General features: G+C 39.0%; 2 protein-coding genes across 2 annotated transcripts in view; one reads left to right on the forward strand and one right to left on the reverse strand.

Moving 5' to 3' along the window:
• dnah5 (dynein, axonemal, heavy chain 5) overlaps positions 1–8311 on the reverse strand; it is a 57408-nt gene extending 49097 nt beyond the window's left edge. Inside the window, exons 1-16 of the mRNA XM_085919443.1 lie at positions 8177–8311; positions 3778–3912; positions 3559–3643; positions 3313–3476; positions 2800–3018; positions 2504–2641; positions 2210–2386; positions 2021–2134; positions 1802–1909; positions 1616–1738; positions 1315–1530; positions 1031–1057; positions 777–884; positions 584–669; positions 248–455; positions 43–156 (exon numbers count right to left, since the gene is read on the reverse strand). Coding sequence (XP_085775569.1) covers positions 43–156; positions 248–455; positions 584–669; positions 777–884; positions 1031–1057; positions 1315–1530; positions 1616–1738; positions 1802–1909; positions 2021–2134; positions 2210–2386; positions 2504–2641; positions 2800–3018; positions 3313–3476; positions 3559–3643; positions 3778–3912; positions 8177–8266 — 2112 coding nt within the window. The 5' untranslated portion in view covers positions 8267–8311. The remainder of the gene's footprint in view (positions 1–42; positions 157–247; positions 456–583; positions 670–776; positions 885–1030; positions 1058–1314; positions 1531–1615; positions 1739–1801; positions 1910–2020; positions 2135–2209; positions 2387–2503; positions 2642–2799; positions 3019–3312; positions 3477–3558; positions 3644–3777; positions 3913–8176) is intronic.
• An 890-nt stretch (positions 8312–9201) lies between these two features.
• The window catches only part of triob (trio Rho guanine nucleotide exchange factor b), a 64515-nt gene continuing 46063 nt past the window's right edge, over positions 9202–27653 (forward strand). The window contains exons 1-2 of the mRNA XM_085917627.1: positions 9202–9621; positions 15287–15340. Of these exons, the coding sequence (XP_085773753.1) occupies positions 9552–9621; positions 15287–15340 (124 nt within the window). The 5' untranslated portion in view covers positions 9202–9551. The remainder of the gene's footprint in view (positions 9622–15286; positions 15341–27653) is intronic.

A 27653-nucleotide genomic window follows, 5' to 3' on the forward strand; every position in this document is an offset into this window, starting at 1 on the left:
TGTGCAAATTTTTCCCCCTCCCGTATTTCCTCTATTCTTTACCGTTTTCATCCAGCTTTGATGGTGAAGTATTTCATACTCGAGGAGAACTGCTGCTATCCTGTTGTAATTCCTGATGATCTTCTTAGCCTCAGGTGTGGAGAGAACGCCAGTGTGCTATCCAGATATCAAACAAGGACAGGTAAGTTTGAAAAATGTTAATGTGTCAAGACAGTGATGATGATGATGATGATCGTGATAAATAAACCTTTTGAAAAAGATCCATGGGACCCTGAATTCTGCTGTACAGCTGGCGAGCCCACATGATCCGGCCAGAGACTGGAGGCAAGTTACGGCCAATTGGGGGGTCTTGTTTTTGCTTCATGAAGAGATTGGACACCATTTCAATGTCGCGGCCATAACTCTTCAGAATATGCTGGTACTTCTCATCAATGCCGAGGTTGGGGATACCCAGTCTATTAAATTCACAGAAAATTGATTCACGAGGTCAAATTCATGTCCGGAGTGTTTCGGTATCTTTATTTGTTTACTTACTCATAAAGTGTGTAATAGCAACAAGGAACAGACATAAACAGTGGGCTACCTTTGAAATTTTTTAAGCATGTCAAGAGCTTGTTCTGTATTTTGAATTTTGTTGAATGTGCAATCCATGAAATTCATCAGTTGCTCCTAAATAGACCAGAGGAAAAAAATATAAAAATGCTGCAGTTTCAGGTTATAAATCTCATTAGTTGAACTACTCAAAATAACTGACTGGATGGTCAAATCCAACATACATGAAGTTCAGTCGTACTTTTGCAGAATTCCTCATAGTCCACATCAAAGTCAGTTCTTCTTTGGTCAAGGAAGCTATAATGTTTTGTCTTCATGTTCAGCATTATGATCTGCCAAAACAACAATGTAATTGAAAAAATAATCAGGCCCATAAAAATCAATGTTATTGTTCTGCGACAATCGAATTGTGACTAGTCTAATATTGAATTTGAATCATTTTGAAAAAGATACTTAGACGTTCCAAATAATACATTACCTCCCATTTTGCCTTCATTTCTGAAGTCTTGATCATTCATGACAGCAAAGACATAAACAAAAGTTTTAGGTTATTATGGAGAAAAGTGTAAATGCAAGAGCAGCTCAAAAACACAACACAACCCTGCTGGATTTGTTAGCGCTGCACTTAAGGAACCTTGACTTGCATTCAGTATTGTATTTATTTGACTTTGCAACCCTATCTGCATGCTTGTTACATAATTAAATATACTGTACAGAGTTGACAGTTTCCCTGGCACTGACATAGCCATCTTATGATCTTACTTGAAACCTGGTTGCCACCGTCTCAAGTCTCTCTATTTTTGCATCCTGAAGGGCCGAATAGGTAGAAATGGTGGCCAACATTTCCAGGATCTTATTGAGTCGTCGCTGGAATGTGTCAAATTTTCCAAAAATGTACATCTCACTGAAGTCAAACTGTCTCTCTGTGGGAGTTTGTTCGAGCTTTGCTTTGGTCTTATGGAAACAACGCTGGTACTCCTGAAAAAAGTGATCAAGTTATCAGCATCAAACACTTTGCTCAAGTAAACTTTTCTTTGAACGATAACAAGACTGCTCTCACTACCTCGTTTAGGTGAATGGCTGCTTTGATTTTCTCCTCTACAATCCGTTGTGGCTGGTCCCAAATTGAATTTTCACCATTGTTAGTGATGTACCCTTTGCAGGCTGTAATCATTTGGTTTGTTACCTATTTAAAAACAAACATACAAATGAACAGAAATAGATGCAGTATAAAATGGGCATGTGTTACCTTGACAAAAAGGGATGTTATCTTTTCAGATGTATTGTAGTGGTGAGAGATTCTATGAATCATTCTGATGGCGTTGATAAGACCTGGTATAGCATCCACCATTGAAACCTGTTTTCAAGCACAAATACAAACTTGGTATAATTTTGTCAATGCCTGCAAAATTGAGTAAGACCGCAAATGAACTTGTCATTGTTGAAGTGAATCAACTATTTTCCATACAGGGTCACTATTGTAAAGAGGATCGCAAAACTTCTCCAAGCTGTAGAGATACTTGACGTTATCTTTGGCTTCGTTGGCTGACTCGGTGATCCTGGCGTCCAGTTCCCGCCACAACTAGGCAGAGCGAATGATCATTAATCTTACAAAGGTATGATTGTGTCATTGTGTGAGATTTTTTTTTTTCCTTACCTTGATGATTTTAGATTTTGCCATCAAGAGCACACCCAATACCGCCTTCACATCAGGGCTCTTGAGCTGATCAAGAAGGTAGTTGAAGCGAGACATTCGCTTCTTCCAGTGGTCCAGCTCGGCCCGTGGGCCAAGGTCTTCGGCTTCTTTTCTCAGCTGGTCGCTCTCAGCTAAAACCTAAAGCACGACATAATTTGTGCTGCAACTTAGCAAATGCGAAATTTATAATCAAAGTCTTGTACATTTAATAATTTCTGGGGTGAATAACATCAAGGTAGTTTATAGCATTCTTACCTGTTCGATCTGCTTAATCCAGACTTTCATGCACCCTTCTATCTTTTCTATTGTCTCAGTGTTGTTGGCTGCCGCCATGTAGTCCGACGGGCCTTTTAGGATCCGCACGTCAAATGTATCGCACTCTTTCAAAGTAACCTGGACATAGAATGAAAAAATTAAATAAATGATGACAAAATCCTAAAATAAATAGTGTATATAGCAATTAAAAACTCATTTAGATCGTGATCACCAACAGACTCTGAATTTAATGTTACATTGTTACTAAATTGGGCTCTATTAAGCATGTAGCTGACCTTTTCTTGTAGACTCTCCTGTGCCCCCGCCAACACAGACACAAAGTTTTCCAGTGACGATATGAAGTCCTGTTTAACTGCTTGGGCCTGTGGACTGGCCAGCTCTCCCCAGCCATGGTTCATCTTTGTCAGTGTCGGTATAAAAACCTCAGAGAGCAGCTGTTCCACACTTTTTAACAGACCCCCCTCTGAGGTGTCCAACATATTGAAATTGACATCCTGGGGAAAAAAATTAAATGCACATTCTGTGGTTGTAGGTTGGTGTTCTATACTTGTACCACATCATATTGAGAAGTGTTATGTATATATGTACACTTAAGCAAACTTTGAACAATGTAATTTCTTCCAAACCTCCAGAAGAACCAATCAAACTAATTGCTAAAAGCTTTTATCACAGAAATAGATGACAGATGAAAATGCTTCCCATGGAAAAAAGAAATCATTTAAGACCACAGACAGTATGTATCATTCAAGGAAGGAATCATTTTCTGTAACTGCTGCTAATTTTCTCACTCTGTGTATGTTTTCAGAGGTGATCGCCTTGGAGGCGTTGGCTCTGGTGAAGAAGACACATACTCCGGTCAGGGCCACATCCTTTCCATCAGTCACAAAGACTTTATGCTTTTTGTTTTGACTAGGTGGCTGAGGCAGTTGCAGTGATGATGAAGATGATGTCCCTGCAGTTTTCAAATTGACTTATTATAAAAGAACCTTAGTTATAAAGACTGAAATTCAAGTATCATTAATTATAAGACATACCTCCATCCACTGAACCGCTCTCTTGATAGTAAAATATGAGGTGTAGAAGCCCCTCAGCTACAAAAAACTGCTCCATGCGATCAAGCTAAGATGAAAAAAAAAACATTTTTATTGACTACAATACACCTGTCCTAAAATGAGTTTTAGATTATTTAGACCATACTAAACTGATTAGAAAATTCACAAAATGCAAGCAGTGATATTTGTTCAAAATCACACCTGATCTCCCTCCAATATAGCGTCTTCGACATCAGCTTTCTCCAGTCCCAGGCATGAAGCCACGATACTGAGCACATAGTCATGTCTTCCATCAAGCTGGGCACGCTTGGCTTCACGCTCCTCCTTTAACTTTTGCTGAATAACAGATGCAGACTAAAAATGAATATCACGATGAAGATAATGCTCGCTAGAGAAATAGGAATTTTGACATTTCTTATTCTAGCTCAGGGGTTCACAATATTAAGGTCAGTACCCAGAATGGTTAATAACTATTACTGCACTTTTGTAGATTTGTGTCTTATTTTGTTGTTGTTGTGTACAGGGCTGCTATATGGATATTCCTTTTTTATCAAATATTTTAGTCACACAGCTAGACTACTGATAACACAAGGTATCCACCATACCAGACAATGGATATCAACAGGCAGAATCTTCGGTCTGCATAAACTCCCTCATCCCACCCTCACTCTACCCCAACACCCCCCATCAATGATTGTTTCTCAAGGTGCATCGTCCGCATGTGCTTGCCCCGGGCATAGTGCTTCACACCCCTCTGACCCCACCTCTTCAATAAGACAGGACACTGATTGGCCGGGATCAAAATAGATCATGTTTATACACCAATACATTTAATTATTCTCTTTCAACTGGTTTTCACCTAAACCTTCCTCCAGCTTCTTTATTCTTTTTCTCAGAAATAACTCTATAAATACACTTAATGATGTCCACAGATGGGAATAAGAGACCTGGGTGATAATTAAAACAGTAGTCTGTGCTAGAGAGCAAAATCTCTTTTGGACGGTACTCGAGCCACTGTGGGTCTTCAATTTTTAAAACCTGGAATTTGTTCTCCAACAAGCCCAGAAGCAAACCCATTCATGAACAAAAAGATAAATGAATCAACACTAAAGGGTTACAGCACTCGTGCATTTTCTAGTAGGATGGGGATCGTTTTGATCCTGAACATCAGGTTCATTTCAATCCCTGCAGTTCGGTGAATTCAAGGTGGAATCCAGGAATAAAATGGGTTTTAAATTAAATTCTAGCTGGTCAAATAATTATGATACCTATTGACTTGCAGATTTTTTGCAGCTGATTTTAAAACATTACTACTTTTCTTTTCTCTCTAAAGCTGTAAAATCCCAACGATACAAAGTTTTAAAGATATTTCATTTTTCAGTAACATGCCAAACAACCAGTAAAAGATTAAGAGAAATCCACAGGGAATAGAACATATCGCCAAAGACATTATTACTTACTGGTGCCGCTAGTTTTGCCTAGCCCTAAAATGACAATTATTTTCTTACCTGAATGACCTTGGAGACACTGTGTTTCCAGAGCTGTTTCCCAAACATGACACATCACCTCTCTTCCTCACCTGCTTCTCAGTTACCTTTGTATCTTAATAGTGCCTTCTTAACTTACAAGATGAAAGAGGAACTGCAATTTTCACATCCACATAACTTGGCGCTTAAGCTGTTGTGGACAGTATAGATACAATGTTCTAACTCTAATCATATAAAATTAGATGTATGGGCGTAAAGAAAATTCTCAATCGTTTTATTTCACACTTGATGGGAGGTCAGGCACTCCAGAGTCCCAACAATTTGGATACAAGCAATAAAAAGCCAATTTCCCACGCTATGTACCTAATTACATTCATATGTGTTTGTAGTATGTAACGTAGCATTGCACTTGTAATACAAAAAAATACAACAATGCAAAAATATGATACATGAGTCACCTACATTTCCTTACATCAAGCAAAAGACTCCATGTAGACTACTGTACAGTATATCACTCTCCTTTACGACCAGCTTCATTTTACCAAATGATTGCATTTGACCTAAGAAGCCAAGCGGTCTGAAACTTCAGAGCACTTGGGGTCACCTTACCTCATTTTGATATTCTGAATGCAGCATCATTGTTGCCCTTTCACACTGACATTTCTTTTCAAGTCAGTCCACCCTTTTAATTGGCATCGTTTTTCATGACATCAGAGAATTAAAGGAGCCAACAAAGACAAGACGGAACAAGAAGCTATGGGAGCAATCAGCTATCTTATTTGCAATGTGAGAATGGTTATGAGCCTGAAATTATGTTGCTCCGAAAACGAAGACCGCGAACGGGATAATGCGGTGTAGGATGACCGGCTGTCGACCAGGTAATGATCATGGCCCTACTCTCACCTTACCCCAATGTCCCACCTAACACATCAGAACAGGAAGGACAGGGGGAGGGATGCGGAGCTGTGGGGGTGGAAATGAAGGCTAATCAAGTTCCCCACCGTAAGAGACCTTCATGATTATATGCACTAACACTGGACGGTAAAATAGCGGTACTATTATTAAGAGGGCTCAAACAAGTGGCAGTAAAATATCCATAATTTCCTCAAATTAGACACAGATTATTCTGGATGGTGCCTAAAAATGGTTTGTCATGCATTCATATTCATACAATAACACAAACACACACACGCACACACACTTGCCACTAATTAATATTTTGCTTTCATTGCAATATCCAGCAGATGTGTGGCACAACTCTTCACGCAGATTCGACTGATGGTGTTCTATTAAAAAAAAAAAAAAAACATCGCCAAACTTTGCATTTAAAAGCAGTTATTTCATCAATTATTCAATGCACCATGACTGATTTTCTATATCGAACCGTCAGCTTGTGAGTCGCCGGGAAACAGGAGACTGACTGTGAATTATACATGTTGTGGTGAGATCTAAGGGAAAGCGAGGAAGATAGAAATACACAGAGGGAGCAAGAGAGACTTCTCTCTAAGGTTCTCACACTGATACAGTGAGATATTAAATGGGTATATGTGGGGAGGGTTCACAATATGGTACAGTATCCTTACTGGCCACAGTATTAGGTACACCTGCATAATGTAAAGACAATTGACATTAGCAGAGAGTGTAATTGAACAGTATGTTTATTACTGTGGGTTTCAATAGAGTGGTTACAATGCATCATCATACCAAGAAGAGGTTTGAACATTTTGCTTGTCTGATTTATTTAAATCCAGTAAACACACCAGGAATACTTCAGAACTCATTGTAAGAGTGACATTTTATTCACTTATTTTTAAACTGTCCTATTAGATTTTATCCTTTAAAAAGTAGAAGGAACATATAAATATTTGTAATTTCTACATCGTTCACCTGATCCAGATGTAAAAGACAGCTAGGATAGGCACCAGCACACCCGCGGCCCTAGGGAGAATAAGCTGTTCGAATAATGGATGGATACCCTCAAATTAAAGCTGAGTCTGCAGGTAAAACGCATCTAGTACGTTTCATTTTAAATCCATTCAGATGATGTTTAGAACCCCAAAAAATGTGACAATATTGATGGACCTGATTGTATGTCTTATTGTCGCTGATGTTAAATGACTCACAAAGGAAACCATTTCAACATTACAGAACTAAGACTGATGAACACTGTAATGTATAAATATGACACCTTGGGCAGATATTTTAATCTCAGGTCAGTGGTCTGATATTGGATGAGAGGATTTATTCCCTATTCTCAGTCATCCCAACATGAATGACAGCATTGAGAACTTTGAAAAACTTGAAAGCATGCAGTTTTCCAAAATCTAAGATGAATTGATTGAGTCAAATAAATCCCAGGTTGGTCATAATGTGTCAGTTCTTGCTTGAAAACGTCAATATCCATTACTCCTATTGGGTTATATGGCAACAATTGTAGTGGAAACATGCTGCCATCTATTGGACTGACAATCACACTGCATCCAGGTACTTTTTGTAATCACTGCTTGGAGGCCAAAGTGAAGCGGTGCAGTGATTCTCAAAACAATTACCAAAGGTCTCATAGGAAAACGGAGCAGACGTCTCGACTCCTGCCAACTTGACTTTAACTCACTTTTACATTAGAGGACGGTGATTTGGGTGGGACAGAAGATGTGTGGTAAGCATTTTCAGCTCACTTCTGAGGGTTGGGGGTTTGAATCTTCTCATCCAGCAAGAGCATCCTCCCAAATTCCAAAAACATGTTCATTAGGTTAATGATCTCTAAATCAAGGATGGACAGCAGATGGATTGGTCCACTTTTTTGTCACTACTACCAGGGGAGCTTCCTAACCAGATGTATGAGGAAAAGTCATTTTAAATATTGACTAATCTGCATGCTTGAGTTTATTGAACTAATGTACAACACAGTATGTAATTATATTTCATACTCAAAAGCGCGTTTAAATGAACATGTGTAATCTCTGCAGTGCATAACCAAGATCAGTGCACATTTGTAATCTCTGCAGTGCATAACCAAAATCGGTGCACATAGCCTTGATTTACTTTGAAATAAAGACTGCAATGGGGATACTTTTTTATTCCGAGGCCTTTGCGTAACGTTTTACTGCTCTTACCTGCAGTTCCTTGAGGGATTCCACGGGCCCAGTTGGCTGGCTGCTTCGGTTCCTGTAGCTGACTTTCACGAGACGAGGCGTGGACGACATGCCTCATGTATTCCTCCCTTTAATCTTTTCCAATTGAAATCGTCAGCAAACGTGTTGATTTGACGAACCTTTCTCCAAAATCAAGCAAGAAAATATGGTGCGCTGCACCTACGCTTAATAGTCATAGTGTTGTTGATATGGTTACCAAGGTAACGCAGGCCGTGGGGGAGGTCGCGTTTCCCACTATAAATTGGGGATCGAGCGTGCGTAATGCAAAATATATGTCCATACGGATTCAAATAAATGAATAACGATCAAATCTGAATGAGATATGCAGTACAATAATAATAATAATAATAATAATAATAATAATAATAATAATAATAATAATAATAATAATAATAATGTCAGAGATACATACAGCCAACTCTGATTAAAATTCACAGTGACCAATACTATGTAAAAGAACATCTGTAAAATTTGAATTATGGAAGTGCTGTGCAGAACCGCTCCACGTCAGGCCGCGTGAGTGTTTTAAATGATACAATATATACATTTAAATGAACCGATGGAGAAATCTACTGATAAAGTGCATTACAATAAGTTATCTAGGAGCGCCCCTAGGTGGTAGCAGCGCATTGGAGCGCATCTCTGAGCTCCAAGGAAGAGTTATATGGAGGGATAGTACACGATTAGAATGGTGGACTAAATGACCATACTGTGGCAGCGTCTTTCTCGAAGCCAGCAGAGATAAGCACGGACGCTTTATTTTCTGATTGCATAAATATGAAGGAATAAACTGCCATGCTCGTGACTCAAAGACTTGACACGCCTACGTTGGACACAAGCAGAACTGTCAATGAGCTCATCATGTGGGCTTCATCTGGTGTGAAAAGCTACAAGAATGACACTCCCTCGCGGCCCGCATCAGCACCGCAGTGACGTGGGAGGGGGGATAAATTCAAAGTGCTGCACAATGCACCAACCCCACCTTCTCCAGAAACGGAATCCCAGGATATCCCACCCCCAATCGTTTCCAATCCTCCTACCCTGTTTCTTTTTTTTTTTTTTTTTTTAAACCTCAACCTCTCACTACATCACCCCCTCCTTTCTCTTTCTCCGTTCAACTCGTGAGCGCCGCCGCTCGGTCGTGAGGATTTCTCCCTTCTCTGTCAAAATGGAGGAGGAGGTCTTTGGCTTAATGAGGGGAGCGCCGATTCCACGATCGGATCTGCTGCGATGAAATGTTCCAGCTTGCTCGTGTGACAAGAGGCGACACCGAATCGCTCCGGTTTGTGGATCTTTTTTTTTTTTAGGAGCGGTTTGTGCACGAGAGAGCGCAGCCATGAGCGCAGCAGAGGGGCTGGATGAAGCTGCAAAGGACGCTCCAGACGTAGCGGCGTTTTTCAAATCCGGTAAGTCAGGAAGGGGCGAGTCTGCTTCCATGCAGGGGGGAGTAATTGCACAACTGTCGGTGTGCTCACCGGTGGCCTCACGATGACTAGAAAAAGAGGTTGCGCGTGTACGCATTGGCCGCATTTGATTCAACCGGATTGTCATGCTGTGGAGGATCACCAGCATTAATGACAGGCTACATTAAATGTGCGTGATCAAGAGCTGCGTGGCCCGCTTGAAGGTCTCAGGCGTGGATGACTGCACCTATATCCGAACCGGACACACTATATTTGACGAAGACCGGGCCAGAATGATTATTTCACGCTATAGGACAATCGTGTACGAAAAAGCAATGCATCGCACAGGGCCTTTCTGACATAATGGCATCATCGTCACAACAAATAAGAATAGTCAAGCTCAGTGTAACAATGCATCCAAAACGTAAACACGTTTTATGTGGCCTCCACTGGTGCCTGACATCATCATCCACGGTAGTGTTGTTGTGATGGTGCTTGGGAAAGGAGAGCTACAACAGATTTGTATTTATGCGTGGATGGTGTCGTTTCATGACATCCTCTCAAACCTATTAAATATGTGCATCATTCTTATGACTTGCTGTCCCACAATATTAAGTACATCCGCGTACCCAAGAGGAAATACCAGAGCGGTATCAAAAGGCCTCTTACACCAAGACATATTTTACAGCACTACTATTTTCTTTTTAATCATACTTTGTTGTTAAGTGCAGCAGTGCAGAACTATGAATCACATCACAAAATTTTTCACATCAAGGCAACCAAAATATAAACACTTCTTACAATGATGCCGTCCCATTCTTCACTGCTATAAACTAGTAAACTACATCCCCAATAATAAACTGCAACGATAATAATATATTGCATCCCACAAGGCACCATTGTTGTTCAACAAAATAACTGGTTCGCAATTTTGTGGTTCACACTCGGAAGCTATTTCAGTAACAGTGAATATATGTAGAAAAATCTTAGTTGGAGTAAGAGACACTATTGTGGCCCATGTCAAGGTCTCAAATAATATAATAATGCACTAAATGCACTCCAAAATTATCCAAACCAAATTAAAATGCATGTACAGTATCTAGTGGGGTGACATGTAATACCTCATAGGCCTGTATTTCAATGGATTCTAGAGGATCTCCTAATGAAGTGGCAGGTGAGCGGATATACTTGCACTGTGCAGATCATGTTTTATTTACGTCAGGCAATACTTGCATGTGAATTTATAGTTCAATATTGCATAGAGAGATCATTTCGTTTTCAAGCATGTCTTACTTTAAACTCCATGTGACCCTGTTATTAAAAGGAGATGAATGGCAGTTTTTTAAAAGGTACATTTTCTGGTTTTGCTGTCCCCCTAACAGCACCACTTATCCACCCCACAAGAAACAGCTGCCCCCCCTCCCTTACTCAGCTGTTTCTCTTTTTGACACCTGGTGCCATTGAGTCTGTTGTTCTCCATCTTGCACAAACAGACATTCACCCAGGTCCAGCCAAATTACTTGTGATGCATTTTAATGCAGGACGATTCATTTTGATCAAATATGTGCATTACAATCATATTCTCAAGTGCCTTTCAATGTATTCTTTGCTGAGATGCAACAACGACTCGATAAAATTGATAGAAATCAATCATTGAACGTGTTGGCCACATTTTCATGATCAATTTGTTGTGTCATGTGATTATTATGGTAGTTACCCTCTATGTCGCTCGATTAATACTTCAATCACTGTCTCCTTTTCTATGCAATGCAGAGCAGTGGATGCCTCGGGACCCAGAGCCTGTTCTCTTGACGAATTTGTATTTCTAAACAAATAAATATGCAGAATTTTGAGGATGTAAGCACTGCTGGGTTCTGCTTAAGATTGGACCCGGATTAACCAATCACAATCAAGGCACTTTCAAACGCATGGTGGATGTTTCTCATTATGAAGAACGTAGCGTACGGTCTCTTAAATATGCCAAGTTCAGTCTTCCTAAGAACATACGCCAGAATGCTCTTCCTAAGAATGCGATTCTCTTTTTAAATTGGAATGGCTATGTACTTGTTTTTGTTGTTTTTAGCAGATGTTGTCCCTCATCTGTTTTATGTGTCGGTTTATGGTCTACTGTAATTTGAGATCAACTCTTGTTTTTGTTTTTGTGTTGTAATCATGAATGAAAAAATGGGGAAAAAAAGTTTTGGATTGCAAATCCAATGTAGTGATGTAGTCAAAAAAGTAATCAACACATTAATCGAATAATAATTTCCAAAAGCTAGGCTGTTCTGCATCAGACAATGAAGTTGGCTCAAAGTTAAGTTGGGCTATTTGAATGTTGAAATGGCAGCAAAGGCAGCTCATACACTATTCATGATGGAGAAATAAATGAGTTTGGCCTCTGGAAACAATACTATTATGAAGAGAATGTATTGAAAAACATTTGTTTTTGCTCTAAAAAAGAATAACATTGAATACAAAGGGAAGAATAGCAATTTTTGTTCCTACTCATTTTGTTTCATTCATTCATTCATTCATTCATTCATTCATTCATACATTCATTCAAATCCCTTAATATACTCTTTATTTCACTATTGCTCTATTGTGTAACCTAACACTCTTCATTCATCCATGCAAACATAATATTGATCTTTTCAGTCAGTATTCTAAATCTATCAATTTGCAAAGTGCTCTCTACCTCTACTAACCGTTGTGGCCAAGCACTGTTTTGCTTTCTGGGGGGGGATAAATGATCAATGTCATTGTTTTTGTTTTATTTCCGCCTCTATACCGAATGTTGATTCAACAATGATGCCATTACAGATTTTTTTTATTTTTTTTATTGTCAATCCCACTTCTTTTCATTTGTCCACCATGCGACCTACTTATTGCCAGCCTGTTGCATGCAGAAATCTTGGCACACTACTGCTCATCCTAATTGAACCCAATCAGTATGATCCCAAGGCCCTAATTTGTTAAAGTGTGTTTCATTTTTATGGAAACCTTTCTGCACTTTGGTGCTCTTTTTCAGTCAGTGAAGGTGACATCAAAGTTTTTTGTCCCTGTCTAACCAGTGAAACTTTGTGAAAAATACCAGCTACTGAGTGTCTGATGAAGTATTTTTTTTTTTCAAACTTTTTTTTGCACTCTATATGTATTTAAAAATAGACAGATGGACTTTACTGTGAATGTGATTCCATAACCCCTGGATACCGTAGTCTTTATATTTTAAGTTCACCTTCATCAGCGACCTGTCAATTTAAAATGATTGATTCCATGTTTAGATTGACTTCTATCAAATATGTTGTAGGCCTATGGAGCGAGTCTCAAAGTACTGCTAAAAATAACTCTGAAATATTGCACATTTTTACAATATTATCTAATTTAATGTTCTCTTGAGTAACATATAATGAAGTTACTGGGTGTGTGCCCTGGCATTATTGAACAAAACTACACTGTGAAATTCAATTGGCGTAGAAGCTGCTGGATGCACACTTCAATAAGATATCCGATTGTCAGACCATGTTAAGCTATATGTATCCTCCTCAAGGCCTAACTTTTTTTTTTGTCCACCAGACACAATACCTTGCAGACAGGGTTTCTAAAGCCAGCCTGTAGTGTTGAATAATTTTCAACATTAAGGGAATCATTTATACATCGAAGCGTAAGGATCATCTGTGCACCTTTTGCTGTATTCAGAACTGTTTTTATGATCTTACAGTAAGAATGAAATAAAACGATGCTTGTCATAGCAAGTAGACTTCAGTAAAGTGAATCTACGAAAAGACAGATAAAAAAAGGGATAGGCATACTTGAAAGGATAAACAAGCCTCCTTCATCCATCAAATTACAGAGTTCAAGTTTGGTTGGACCACGCCTTGCAAAAGTCGACTCCATGTTGAGGCTGAACTCCTTTGGTTATATCAAGGGGCAGTCTAATTGGCAGTTGGTCACAGTTGAAGACCAAAGCACGGATCGACATAGGCTGTGTTGCAAAATAGCTGACCCTTGTGTACATGTCGGCTTTCTTACAACCTAACAAGAAAGAGGTTTTGAGGAAGACAGACTCTTTATTTTTATCTTTTTTTTTTTTTTAAATAGTCTGTATTCACCACAATGTCATGTGTAGCCATCTCTCAATTACTAACTAGGACAAATATAAAAGTGCCACAACAGTCTGCTGAAGAAGTTATTTTGGGGCTTTGGATTTCCTAGTGTGTAAACTTTCATTTGTTGAGCATACTACATACAATACAAGATACAATACAAGATGTTGTATTACCGAGATTCCTGCCCATGAGTTTTTCCTGAATGACAATATGGAGGTGATCTGTTTGTATCCGCTCTAATATGCCGAATGTACCAGGATAGCTTCAGTAGCAATTACACAATGAAGGCACAAGCACAGAGGTATAAATCACTACATCCCACCTACATCGCCTTGGGACGTGGAAGTAAGGTCGAGGGGGGGTGGAGAGATGATGTCTGAGTGAGGCACAGGAGGATGTGGTAGGGGGTCATAAAAATAGGATGTGGGCAGGCCCGTGTCTCCTGCAAATTCCCCATGTGATAAGAAAGAGCCTCGGTTAACCGGTGGCTCCCATTATAAAAAAAAACAACTAAATACAGTCAACATTTTAAGAAGTATACAAACGGATCACCTCCATATTATCATTCCTGAATTTTATCATCTAAATGCCAGCTTCGTCTTTACTATATCTGGTTCTAAACAATTACTCGTTTTTGACAGTATGAAACGATGAATTTGATAATCGATTTGTTGTCGATTAATCAATTAATTTTGACACCTCTACACTCATCTTATAGTGTATTTACATTCACTGCATGTGTGAGCTTGTCCACCGCACCAGACTATTTGCCTTCTAAACAGCTGTGCATGGCCTGTCCAACACAAACGGTGCTCTCTCCCACTCAAGTGTGCACAGAACATTCCCCTTTGCTTTGAAGACAGCAGCAGGCTTTGATCCGTGTCGCGTGAACATTGCCAGCCCACTGCTCTTCTGGTTTAGAGAGGCTAAACTGCTGCTTGGCCTTCCCAGCATCGGATTGAGGATCAAACTTGGCATCCTACCATTTAGGCTTGCAGAATGACTGAAATAGATTACATGCATATAGTAATTGCCCACAAAGTAATGCACGCTTGAGCATCATAAACATCTTTCCGGCTTAGAGCCAAGCAGCATTGCTGCTTGTGTTAATTTTCACACACCTTTCAAGGTAAGGTTTTACTTATCTTCTCATTGGACCTGTCTTGCTGCAAAAATGAAACATACAGGAAGTGAACAGGTGCTTGCTGTAATCCAAAAGCATATGCCATGCAGTTCTTTTTAGAGAGACAGCTGGGTGAAGCTGAGGCAGAGACAGACCTAAGATGACCCCTCATCCCTGGCTTTCTCTCACTGTTATCTACTGACGTGACCCAGAAACAGAGTTTGTCAGTGTTTGGCTTGTTTGACCAAATAAAACATGTCTTTGGTGTTTGACTGAAGGTCATGTTGATACAGAAAACACCAATCGCACCCCCAAGAAACATTGTAAGCTTTTAAAAGCGCTACAAAATATCATTCTTACTTTATTATTACCAAGTGCGAGACAGGTTGTATTCAGTGTCTTCCAACCACAAGTTTTAATCATTCTTCTTTCTTTCTAGATTTCTCGCTTCCAAAATGTGAATCTAAACTGGATGGACCTGGTCAGACCTCAGGTACGATTCGCTGGTTGTCTCACTGTCGTTGTGAGCCAATTGGCAGAATGTGCGTCCTATTTCAACTGACTGTATATGCCTTATGTCGACTGTATTAGGGATTGCAAAAAGGATTCATCATTAGTGAATTAGTTCTCAAATTAATTTTTGCAGTGCCAGCATTTTTCAATTTATTTTTTATAATGAATTTTAAGAGGCCATCCATCATACAAAAGTAAAAGAGGTAGAAGTAGTCATTGCAATCTGAATCTTCCTGCTAAAAACTGGGGAGCAACATACTTTCCCATGTTGAAATTGTTGACACGTACACAGTAGTATAGTATATTCATTCATTCATTCGTTCATTCATTCATTCATTCATTCATTCCCCCCTTTGATTAAACTTTGTTGACTGTAACAGCAGAGTGGCCACAGCGCAGACGGAGGCAGCAGACAGCCTATCTAACAGACATCAGTAGTGTTGTCTTTAGCTCAGTGAGGGCCATGTGGTTTACACAGTTTTGTCCTGATGTTTCCAATTGGGTCATCCAGGGATAAACATTTCACAAGACTTTTTTCAACTGACAGTCTGGCCTATTATTCTCAGTTGCCAGGATTTAAAAGGGGTGTTAGTAGGAAGCGTTTGAATGTGCCAGGCAAATCCCGTGCTCACCCTTTGCCCAACCCTCATGAATTTCATCCTTGCAAGATGCAATGAAAAAAAAAGGTGGATTTCTGTATTTAAATTCAGATAACACATATATTCATGACCTTTTCACACTGAATTTGAGGCAACAACATTGCAGTACAATAGTGTGGAGAAAATTAAGCGTAAATTTAGCTAATCTAGAGTAGACTTCTACAGACCAGGTACAACTAAAGGGGGCCTTAACCTATACATGAAGGGCCGAGGAAATAATGTATAAATATGTTTTAGAATATCAAATAAAATGCTGGAGGAGCTTAAGTGGAGCTGCACAGATTTCTGTCAAGGATCTTTTTTGTATCATTAGGGCTGAAATTACGATGCTTACAATGCATTAAAGTCAAATTTTGGTTCCCAAGGAACAAAATACAAAAAGTCGCTTATTTTTTGAAAACGAGAAAATAATTAAAGGCAAAATTGAACTGTAATGTATTTAAACGAATGGCAGACCGCAAATAGCGATATATCGTTTTTTAGAAAAAGTAAAATAATGCAAACAGTTTATACTGCTAGCCAAAGACTGAACTTCCGCACATTTGCTTGCAGAACGTGGCGTGAGTGTGAAGCAATTATAAATGAGGAAACTCAACTTCACTAATCACAATAAATTTGTATGTTTTCCATTTTTTTATCTCCCTTTGCTGCGGGAGACTTCTGGTTTGGACCCTTTGTTGTTTCCTTTTTGAGGATATGACACAACCTCAACTGAATGCATCCTGTTTTCCAGCCTTCTTATTTTTCAAAACACTTCTGTTTTCATGAATTGTGCTTTAAGGCATTAACTGAGAATCTGAGAAACACGACACACCTTGCTTATGTGAGCTTGTTGTTGCGGACAGCATGTGCTCTCAGAGTGGTAAAAAAAAAAAAAAAACAGGAAAGAATAATAGATTAAACTTGATTATAGGGTCTTCCTTTCAGTGTGATCACACTCCAGAAACAAGACATGTTCATCCATTGTTTGAGCTGTTGTTTTTTTTGTTTTTTTTTAGTAACAGTAAGGAAGCCCTTGGGTTAAACGTCTGTTTCCTGTCGGTGCTGGACATCATTAAACGTGTTACATAATTAATGCAATTACTGACTACCCTTTTCAAAAGTAATAACATAATCACCAGTAACTACAAACAAGTGCTGTTTTATAATTTCTGACATTTTTAACACTGTAACTAGATCACTACTAATATATAATCACAGGCGAGGCGACATTATCAGCTTGAAATCCAATTATAGAGTTTAATCAAAAACATTTGACAATTTTTGTATTTGTTTTATGTTTATTTCTGTGATTGTGATTTCCAGCTGTGTCAAGCTTTAAGGTTTGTTTGTAATTTTTTGCTGTTATCTTATTTAGCTTCAAAAGTATGGTTTTAGTAAAGTAAAGATTTTAGTATGATGCAGTGTAGTTTTGCAAAACTGCAAACTTAGATGTTAGTGTTGATGAATGCTTACTTTTCTAGTGTGCAAAAACTTTTTTTTTGTATTAACGACCACATTTGGTATCCAGATTTTTTCTTTGTTTGGTCCAAGATCAAAGTTTGAACCCAGTGTTAATTGGTTGCTTCATGGTAATGTCTGTCACACACACATTTGGGCACCCACACTCACACACGAAATGCAGAGTGTCTCAATTGGCCCACATATGGATTTACAGACTAAGTGTGCTCAGAGTAAATATTTGGACACTCCCCCAGATATGGTTTGGCTCTCAAACCCAGATAATCTGCAACAGTCGTCAAATGCCCTTTCTCAGGATGATTCTGATCGTTTTGTATTGCTTGCAATATCCCATTTAGCATATTTCTTTTCACTTCCATTTTCTGGATGTGAAAGGTCAAAGGTATGCTTCCCGCCTCCTACTCTTAATTCCTCTTCCATGTGTTTTTGTTCAGTTTAATTCAGTTCCGTAGCTGTGTTTCTCATCTGTAACCGCATCGCTCTGTGGTTCCTATTGAATTCGGGCTTTGAATACTAAACATGTGCACAGCAGGCAGGGAAACAGACTGGCATGACCACTCATACTGTAGTATATGCACGTACACTTTTTAAGCAGTAGAGGAAGTGGTCCACTATGAGATTTTTGTCGTTGCATTCTTCTTATAGAGGCCAGGTCGGGCTATACTGAACATTTATCAGCATTTATTTGACAAATCATTTGGGGTTTGGGTTTTCGGGGTTTGGAAAAAATATTTTATATTTATATAAATACTACATATATATTTTTTTACAACACATTTCAATGGTCGTCAGTTATACATGGATATTCGCTATTCACGGGCTGGCCTGTTCCCTCTTGCCCATAAAGAGTAGGGGTCAAATGTATTTTTCTTGATACAGACACTGATTCAAACTGAATCAACAGTGCCTTAGCTGGTTGTAGTCAAGTACTGCTCATGAGCTACCGCATAACTTCTTCAAGACGAATCAACACCATGGTCAGAATATTCCACAATCACTAATCAAATCATTGGTCATGTGTACCCCAAGTATCACTCACAATACTTGAATAGAAAATCGGTTTCTTTGAAATTTGTGTTTTATTACACCATTAAACTAAACAGCCCATATATATTCAATTACTACTACAGATGTGACATTGACGAGTCTTATGCAACATTTGGTTGTGTCTACAAGGGGGAAGGGCTTTATAGGGCACATGACCAAGCATCAAGCCTGAGGCAGACGACATAATATATTAATAAAAAAAAAAACACTTTAACAGACAGATCCAAACGTGTGGCCACTCACAATAAATAAACATACCATGCTGCATGCTAATTAGGTCCATCTGCTCTGAATCGCATTTCCCCTGAAGTAAAATCTTCTGCCCTACCAACAGCATCACCATGGTACTCATCATCTGTCAGCAATGATGACAGCGATGTCATTTAAAATATAAAGCATTATAAGTCAGCTGTTGTTATCGTAGGACACAATTTAAACATTTTAGCCTATTATGCTTTTTCTTCACTTTTGCGCCACCTCCTCCTCCACCCAGAACTATTTCTGTTTCCCTCATCCGCATCTTTAAGACCTCCATCACTGCCTCGGACCTACTTTTTTCCTGGAAAGCATTGATGCATAGAAAGCAAGGGTTCTGCCACATCCCCCCCAGCTCAATCACCAGTGGCCTCTTACCTACTGTCCGCCCAATCACATCTGGGGGATGGCAACTGGGGGATGGGCTACATTTAAAGGGTGGGGGCAAGTTGAATGCATGCAGGGATATTAAATAAGGATGCTTGCATGCATGGCTGCAGGAACACTGAAAAGTCGGTGGATCTTTTCGGATTCATGTACAGGAGTTATATTCATGACTGATATTTTTTCAATTATAGGACTGGAAGAGTGCGTGCATAATGCGGCAGTGGATTGTTATGGATACGTTTGCCCCCCCCCCCCAAAAAAAAATGATGTCAAGCAATGTTTATGTGTACTCTTATGTGAGGAAAAAGACTTTGATTTGGAAAATGGGATTCTCTTATTTTGTTCGTGCTTGACAGTGAAGACATGGTGGGAAAAAAATTCTGTGGATTCTCGCTGGGATACATAAAATGCAGTACTTGAGTTGATTCTCATATAGGGGTGGACCTGGTCCATAATTTCTTTGCTGCTACTTTGGTTTATCAACTGTGTTCATAAGTGGAGATGAGCAGCAGGTAGCATTTCCATCTACATCATCTCTGCAGCTTCTTGTAAGTGTCACTGTAAAGTTATATTTTTATCATATAAGGATTTGTTTGTTACAAAAACTCTGCATTGAGAGAGCCTTCTCTTGACAGTGTTACTACTCTCTATTTTTGGTTTGTTGTGCTCAGTTGTAGAGACAAAGCCATCTTTCTTGCTCGTCTAGTATATGATGGAGCTAAGCTCGTCTTGAACAAAAACACTGCACCTGAATACCTCTGCAAATGCAAATTAATATTGGCTGTTGCTGGCCTTGATACTGTAAACATAAACTGTTTTGCTGACTCGTGGTGGACATACATGAGGACAAACAATTGGCGGTATCTCGTTAGGGTGCAATTCAGACGATACTGCATTGAAATATACTAATCTCAATTTGTTTCACAAAAATCTACTTTGCAATTTTAATTGATTTGTTTTTCTTATAGAAGACAGAAATAATGAAATTATTCAAAGCATGTTTTGTTGTTTGTTACTTTCTTCTCTTCTGGTATTGGCTTGATCGCTCCGATACAAAAAAATAAAATACCGTACCTTTCTTTCTTCAGATAAAAAGAAAATGTGTTTTCTCTTGCAAAAAAAAAATGCCCTTTAGTCAATGCATGTATTCAAACATGGTTCTTGATAAATTCGTAAAATAATATTGTAACGTTTATAAATATTCATAAAATAACATTTTAACAATATCAATTTAATGTGAAATGAACCATCAAATTGTGGGGCTCAGCTGATTTTTAAGAGTAAAACTAACATCACACGCTGTCCATCGCTCACAAATACTTTAGGTCAAAAGTTTCCAACATGTTGATTATAAATCATTGCTTTTCCAATATATGAACACTTTGCATTTGTTTCTACCAGATAAAAACCATGAAGTCCTCATCAGAAAAAAAACCAAACCTTTCAGTGACCCCTACAGTCTGAGTGAAAGAAAGCAGTTGCTGTAGGAATCAGAACCAACAGAGAGCACTGGCACAATAGCATACAAAGCTTCAGTAATGTATCTAAAAATAAGCAGATTTTTTTATAGTTAAAAATTATACATTTTCAAAAATTAAAAGTTGCAAACACATGTCCCACAGGGAATGTCATTGACCAATTTAATTTAGTTTGAGGGGACTCATCTATGTAATTTAGTGCAAATATGCAATGTCATATTTCTTCATCTATGGATGAGTCCCTTTTGCATTACATTACATAAGGATGGCGTGTGCACACACGCAGGCACACATGTGCGTTTATGCATGCAGATATTCTGTCCACCAAGCCTGTTTGCTTTAGCCAGTTGTTTTCAGAGCTGTAGCAACGCTCCAGAGTTGTTGCATCCACTGACCGCCTCCTGGCTGGAGACCAGCTATGTAGCCATGGCCTGTAGTTCCCTGTCTGCTGGGTGTTTACGCAACAGGACAGCAGCCTTTGTAGAGGACAAGTCTAGTGAGAATCCATTCACAGAGGAATCAAAGCAGAGAGGAGGGGAGCATGCAGTACAGTAGCTGCTGTTTTGGTAGTCGTGGAGCTGAGAGAAAATAGAAAAAGTAAGGGAAAAGAAAATTACCAATGGAGAGGGAAATTAGAAAACAAAGAGGCACACAAGCAGACTTGATTTTAATGTACAACATGTAAGCAGGCTCACAACACACACACAGAAAATTGGATTCAGTTGTTTTTGGTTTCTTTCAGTTTGTTGGAACATAAACCGCAGGGACTCCCTGTTTATCATCAATGAGATTTTTTTTTTTTCTATGTGTCTGTAGAAGTTAAACAAAAGCGGTCGCTTAGCAGCAGTCTGCGCTTGTAATTTCTGCTTACTGCACAGTTTCTCTACCATTTGAATTTCACTGATTGAAAGAATAAGATCCTGTACAATTTTGTCTCCTTAGGTAAATGCATTTCTTGACCAATTTAATGAATAGACTCAGATGTTTTTCTGGAAGACATGTCTTCAATTGCACTATGGCACTCATTGTTTCACATTCTGGTTCTTAGGGGGACGGAGATAGAACGTTTTGAATCGAACATCTAAGTTCTCCATCCCTGTTTTGAAAGCTGAGGAAGTCAGAGATTTTATTTAAAATCTACCAGTCATGGCCAAGTTTTTAAAAATATGGCTTTGGGCGGTTTCAGGTTTCCCCTCCTCATCTGCTATTTATCATGTTTGATACCTCCCATTAGGTTTTGCAGTTGTCTCTGCCTCTACTTGTTTCAATCGTTGGAAATGCAAATCCACTGACCATGATTATTTGAGATCTTTCAAATACCCACATTTTTTTAATGAATTTAACCAACCAATCCCGATTCAATGCAGTGCGTGTCTAATATATCCTGCAAAGAAGCTTTCTGTTTATCCCCTCTTCACTTAACTCCCCATTTTATTTCATGTCATCAGTTCACCTCCCATCTGGTCCAGGTCGCTGATGCGCTGTTATTTCTAAGCCATTCTTTAAACTTCCTATTTCCTCCCCTGCGCTCTGAGGCAGTTCTTGCAGGGAAGATGTACACAAACACAAACCGACACAAACACACTTCTCTCCCTTGTGCACCCTGTCTGTCAAGTTTTATTTGGTGCACTGTGGCTTGTTGGCTGCATTTTGCTGTGTGGTGGTACAATCAGCGGATTGAGGATAGTTTGGATTGAGGAAGCTGATGAATGGTGTTCCTTGAGCTGTACAAAGTCCAACCCCCATGCCGCTTTGTCTCCTGCATTGATGTGTTTTTATGCAACTCAGCTGGCTGCACTGTGTTTCAATTGAGTTCTTAAAAACAGATACTTACTTGCAGATGCATAATCAGTGCTGAAAAAGGCCTTGTTTTCTCTTTTCTAGCACCGATGTGTCCCACAAGGGCCAGCTCTCAGTCCTTGTTATGGTTACCCACAGAGGTGCCAATCTCACCTGTCTTTCCAACATGCCAATTAAGGATGCAAACTCTGCATCTTAGGTTTTGCAAATGAAATTGCACATAATGATTATATTTGTATATGCTAATTATTCTATTTGCATATGATCCTAAAAGACCACAAATAAATGAAATGCCCAGAAATTCTGTGAATTTCACAATCATGGCTCCCCGGTTAGTAGATTAGGGTTCACAGTTTGCACCAGTTTTGCAGTTGTCGTAAATCAGACCGTTTTTTTCTCATTTTCCCCATGACTGATAACCGTTCCAGTCCTTTTGAAGGAAAAACAAACTCTCTGAATTAGCTGTTTGTTCTGTAATCTCAGTTGGGAAAAAAAGTTTAGCAAATAGTAAGCAACACTGTTTTGTGAAAGTTGGGATTCATTTTAAAGTATTGGAAAAAAATGGGCATGCATATAACCGGGGGGAATAAAAATGGCTCTGTTAATTCTTTAAAGAGAATTTCTAGCACTTTCTTAGTGGTTTATTGATGTCAAGATGATATAATAGACAACTTTGTGTCCGCAGTGCACATGCTCCTTGTGATTCTAAAAATAATGTGGAAGCAGACTATTAATTTGAGGCTTGTTGTGTTCCAAATTGAAGCTGAAAGTCTGACATGTTTGTTCTGAGATAAGTCAACAGTGGCCATAACCGATATTACGGTTTTTAATGTTAGTAGAGAGAGCATACGGAGGATTATAACCAATCATTATTTAAGCCTATTTCAGACGTAAATCCAACAGTAACAACTCCATTTGGCTGGCTTACTTCTCTCTGTCGTTTTTGGGACTAGCTCCTTTTGAGGGGAGACACTGTGTAATGCAAAGCATTCGTTCTTACTAAATCTTGTCTCGGGGAGGGGATGCTGTCATGGGGGACAAGGCAAAGAAAAGCCAGTTGTGTCAGCAAAAAAGGGAGCTGGCAGTGCCTTTGCATTTCTGCCGCTCAATGGGTGACAGGACGTTCGTCGATATATGGCTCCGCTTTTGTATGGATCCCTTCTTGCCATGCAACTATGTTAGAGACAGGGTGAAAAAACTGCTTTGGATGCTAGTCATGAGAGAACTGAATAGTGTGTAGCGTGGTGCAGTTGCAGCTTGGATTTTGGATAATTTTGTTTGTCAATGGCAGTGTTGGACAACCACAGCTGGCAATATGCCCAAGCAGGGAAAGTCCTGATCAGACTCTCAGGTAAAGCATTTCTGTTTTTGTTCTATTTCTTTTTTTTTACCACTCACTTATTTGCTTGCTTTAAAGATACTCCCTAACATGCGAGACAATACTTCTTGTTACACATTTTGAAGACTTCATGTGCTTTGTGGCTAAAAACTCACTGTCGTAAATTATTGTTATGTATCTATCTTTTATTGTGTCATTATGTGAGTTGCAATGTGTGTCCATATGAGCTGTGTTATGATCATCTTTTCACCTAGCTGGATGAATATGAAAATTGTGAAATGTGAGTATGCATATCAATACAGTACATGGTGCCATTACATGTCCTATGCTGCATTATTTAAAGCCATGCATATTATTTGCCAGGCCTTTGAGCATGTGCTGTGCATTAGTGGAAAATACTGACACAGATGGCCTAAATGATGCATCGGTTGCAACTTCTACTTGGGAACTCATTTGGCAAGTGCAGCAAATCACGTAGCTTACTACTCATTGCGGATAACTGCAAGACGCTTAGTGGTTTATTTTTGTCTCAAAGATATGAAAGTGATTGACAAGATGATGGAATTAAGCACAAAGTGTGGACCCTTTGCACTCTGCAGGATCCCTGGACTGCAAAATGCAGTTGTATAAATAGAATGTGCTTTTACAAATGTCTATGGTGCTTTACTACTGTGTTAAATTGTAAGAAAATATCCAGCACATTGCTATGCAAACTCTTACAGAAGACCCAGCCAAATCTGAATCTTTTTTGTGAAGCACATTGTAACAATTGTAAAGTTCTAATTATTTGAGCATAAGATAAGGGTTACTGTAAGTTAAAAAAAAGAGCTTTGCCAGATTTCAAGTCTGGATTTGCTAGATTTCAAGTCATTTATATATGTATAAAAAGGATTGAAAGTGCTGTACATAATCACTAACGGGAGACTGCAACTCTTTCCTACTTAGACACAAACTGCCTCACACTACTTAGAGCACTTACCTAACCAGGTATTACTTCCTGAATCCATCATTTCCATTTACCTTGAAATTGAATGAATGTTATTAAGATGTCTGCTTAAAAGACTAGTGTGTAATATTGTCAGGCTTATTGAGCTACTGTTGACCCCGGACTCAAGGTTTCTTAAATAAGAAAGCATTAAGTGAGTGATGCAGACAGTTGCCAATAGTGAGGCCAAGGGGAACATTAACTATGGAAGTGGAGGGACAGCGAGCGATACAACGTGTCATCTACGATGAGAGCAAAGCCAATGGGAATAACTAGGATATTTGTTCATTCTGCTCAGAGGAAAGGTTGTTAATCAGGCTCACCAAGGTGTGAAATTAACACAAACAGCTGTAGCAGCACCATGAAACCACATGTTATCTAAAGACTACTAGGAGACCATGCAACAAAGAAACTGCTTGAATTATACATCTCACTGTCCTCATAATTAGATCTGTGAAACAATTTGCCTCCATTCTGCTTTTCTCTTGATGCAGCTTTTGAATTGAAAATATGCCAGTAAACATGACCTATAATTATGTATTTTTGCTGGCATGGAGTATACAGGGTCCAATGCTAAAGGGTTTAGGGTTTTAATCAGAATCTTTTTTACAAACAGAACTGTGAGATTCTCTCCATCACTACAAATTTCCCTGATATCCCATTTATTGTGGCAAAGTAATATAGCCATGTTTTTGGGGTTATATCCAGGTCGAGGGCCGGTGGTAGTAGTGAAGTGTTATGTTTGCGGTAAGTCACACTGTCACAACAATATGAGAACCCCAATGAAAGTTGAGCCTACCACAGTTTTCAGGCTTTCTGCCAGCTGAAGCTGAAGGTCACACAACTACGCTTTTGAAAAGGGGTGGTTTCATTGAGACAGATATGGTGACAGGTGTTCAACTTAAATAACAGAACATTTGTGTAGATAAATATACTATGAAGTTTTAGAGACACCGTCATTTTGCTCATAGCTGTTGTCTCACAGCACAGTGGCAACATGTGAATGGTTGTCACACCGGGGACAAACATTCAGCTTGTAATTGGTCATTACACACTTGGTTTATATGGTAAACACGTTCAGTGTACCCCATGTTAGTCTGATGTAACATCCCTACACACCAGAGGCAGTTGCAGACATATACACACCATTCCATCACTCGAAACTATTATACATTTGAAGGTAAGTCTGAGATACAGGCCCCAGAGGGAAATCTTTCAACTACTCGCTCCGGGTGCGAGGCAAAATAATCATTGCTAATGTGCTCATTCGTGAATGGAGTGTGCTTGCTGTTTCTACTATTAGGATGGGATGCTATGTAATGGATCCAGCACTCTTGTCCAGAAAGACAAGAAAATATTTTTCTTAGAACTCTGCACAATCACAGTGGGAGCCCCTTGTGAAAGTGGCTTGGACGTATTCAAATATGCATCCGATTAAAAAGAGCTGACATGCATGTTTACATAGGCATGTGTCATTGAGAGGCGAAACATTTTGCCTCGAGTATTCAAACTGTAACTCCAAAGTGAAGAATGCTTGAATCAATCCGAGAGAATTTCCTCCCATGCCCCCATTGCATGTGAAATGTTTTCACAATGCACCGTTTTACTTTGATATCAAACAAAGCCAAGACATCCGACTGAGACCCAATTTTAAAGCTAACCATGAACTTGTTTCGTCCCACGCTTATTCTGTGACCTCAACTTGTAAGCTTTAATTTTGTCTCCCCCTCTGTATTCAGTGGTTTTGGGTTGCCTTGAACATCACGTCTAAAAACCATGCAGTGGCTGACCTTTGAATGATCTTTTTCATATCACTGGGAACTTGATGTAATGTGATTTTAAAAATAAAATACAAGGAATACTTGCAATTGACAAGTTTGAAAACTGTTTCTATCCAAAATATTACGGTGTTACCATTAAAAGTGACAAACAAATGGTACTATACTCTTTTGTACACTTTGAGAGTCCTTAAAAGCAGTGTTATGAAGCTGACTCAAAATATACTGCTCGGTAAACCAGGCTTAAGCGGTACAATTTAGGTGACCAGGGCGATAGATTTTTTTTTTTTATTGTTGTCATGATGCAGAATGTGCGCTTGCATGCAATTATGCAATCATATGTAATTTTGTGTGTGTTCCAATTGAAGGATAAGCATCCTGCACTCCTGGTTTGTTCCCAGGGTTATAATCAGGGTTATAAATTAACTTTTTTTTTTTTTTTTTTTATCACCAGCCAATGTGCTTGGTGGCTCTCTAAAGTTACCAGCCAATTAGAATTTTAAATGTATCTACTTCCCTCACACCTATCATAATTTCTCAAGTTGGTTGCACACGAGACTGTACTAGCCTATGTGCAAATCAAACGTTAACATCATTAAGCTGATCAACTAGATGCTGGACATGTTATAGAATTTTGCTAAAATACCTTCACTCTCTGTTATCCATTCATCTTCAACATCAAATTACATATTAGAAAGCGCCCACAGTGACCAAGACTATAAATTGCAGGTAATACTACAGGGGCTCTGACTGTCTGTAAAATAGATTGCTCTCATTAGGAGTGTGCTACGCACTAGCAGTCTGTGATTGAAAATGTTTGATTCATGCTTGGCAGACTTATTAATGTGTTTATTTGAAGTGAAGCGAGATGATTGCTGCTGTGATTGTATTGTTACATTTGTGTTAATATGTGCAAACATAAGTGATGATGGTATTTCATGAATGACAGTGTGGAAACGAATGTTTTAGTCCTGTGAGTTGTATGTTGCATGCATGTGATTTTTCCGACTCACTGTTCATCATAATCACATTTGGCAGATTTCTTATGGCACAAATTGTGAGATTATGTTGAGTGCATTAAACGGAGACACTTCGGTTCATCGA

The sequence above is a fragment of the Syngnathus leptorhynchus genome, chromosome 8, assembly GCF_054491065.1.
Source record: "Syngnathus leptorhynchus isolate UIUO chromosome 8, UIUO_Slep, whole genome shotgun sequence".
Classification (NCBI taxonomy): Eukaryota; Metazoa; Chordata; class Actinopteri; order Syngnathiformes; family Syngnathidae; genus Syngnathus; species Syngnathus leptorhynchus.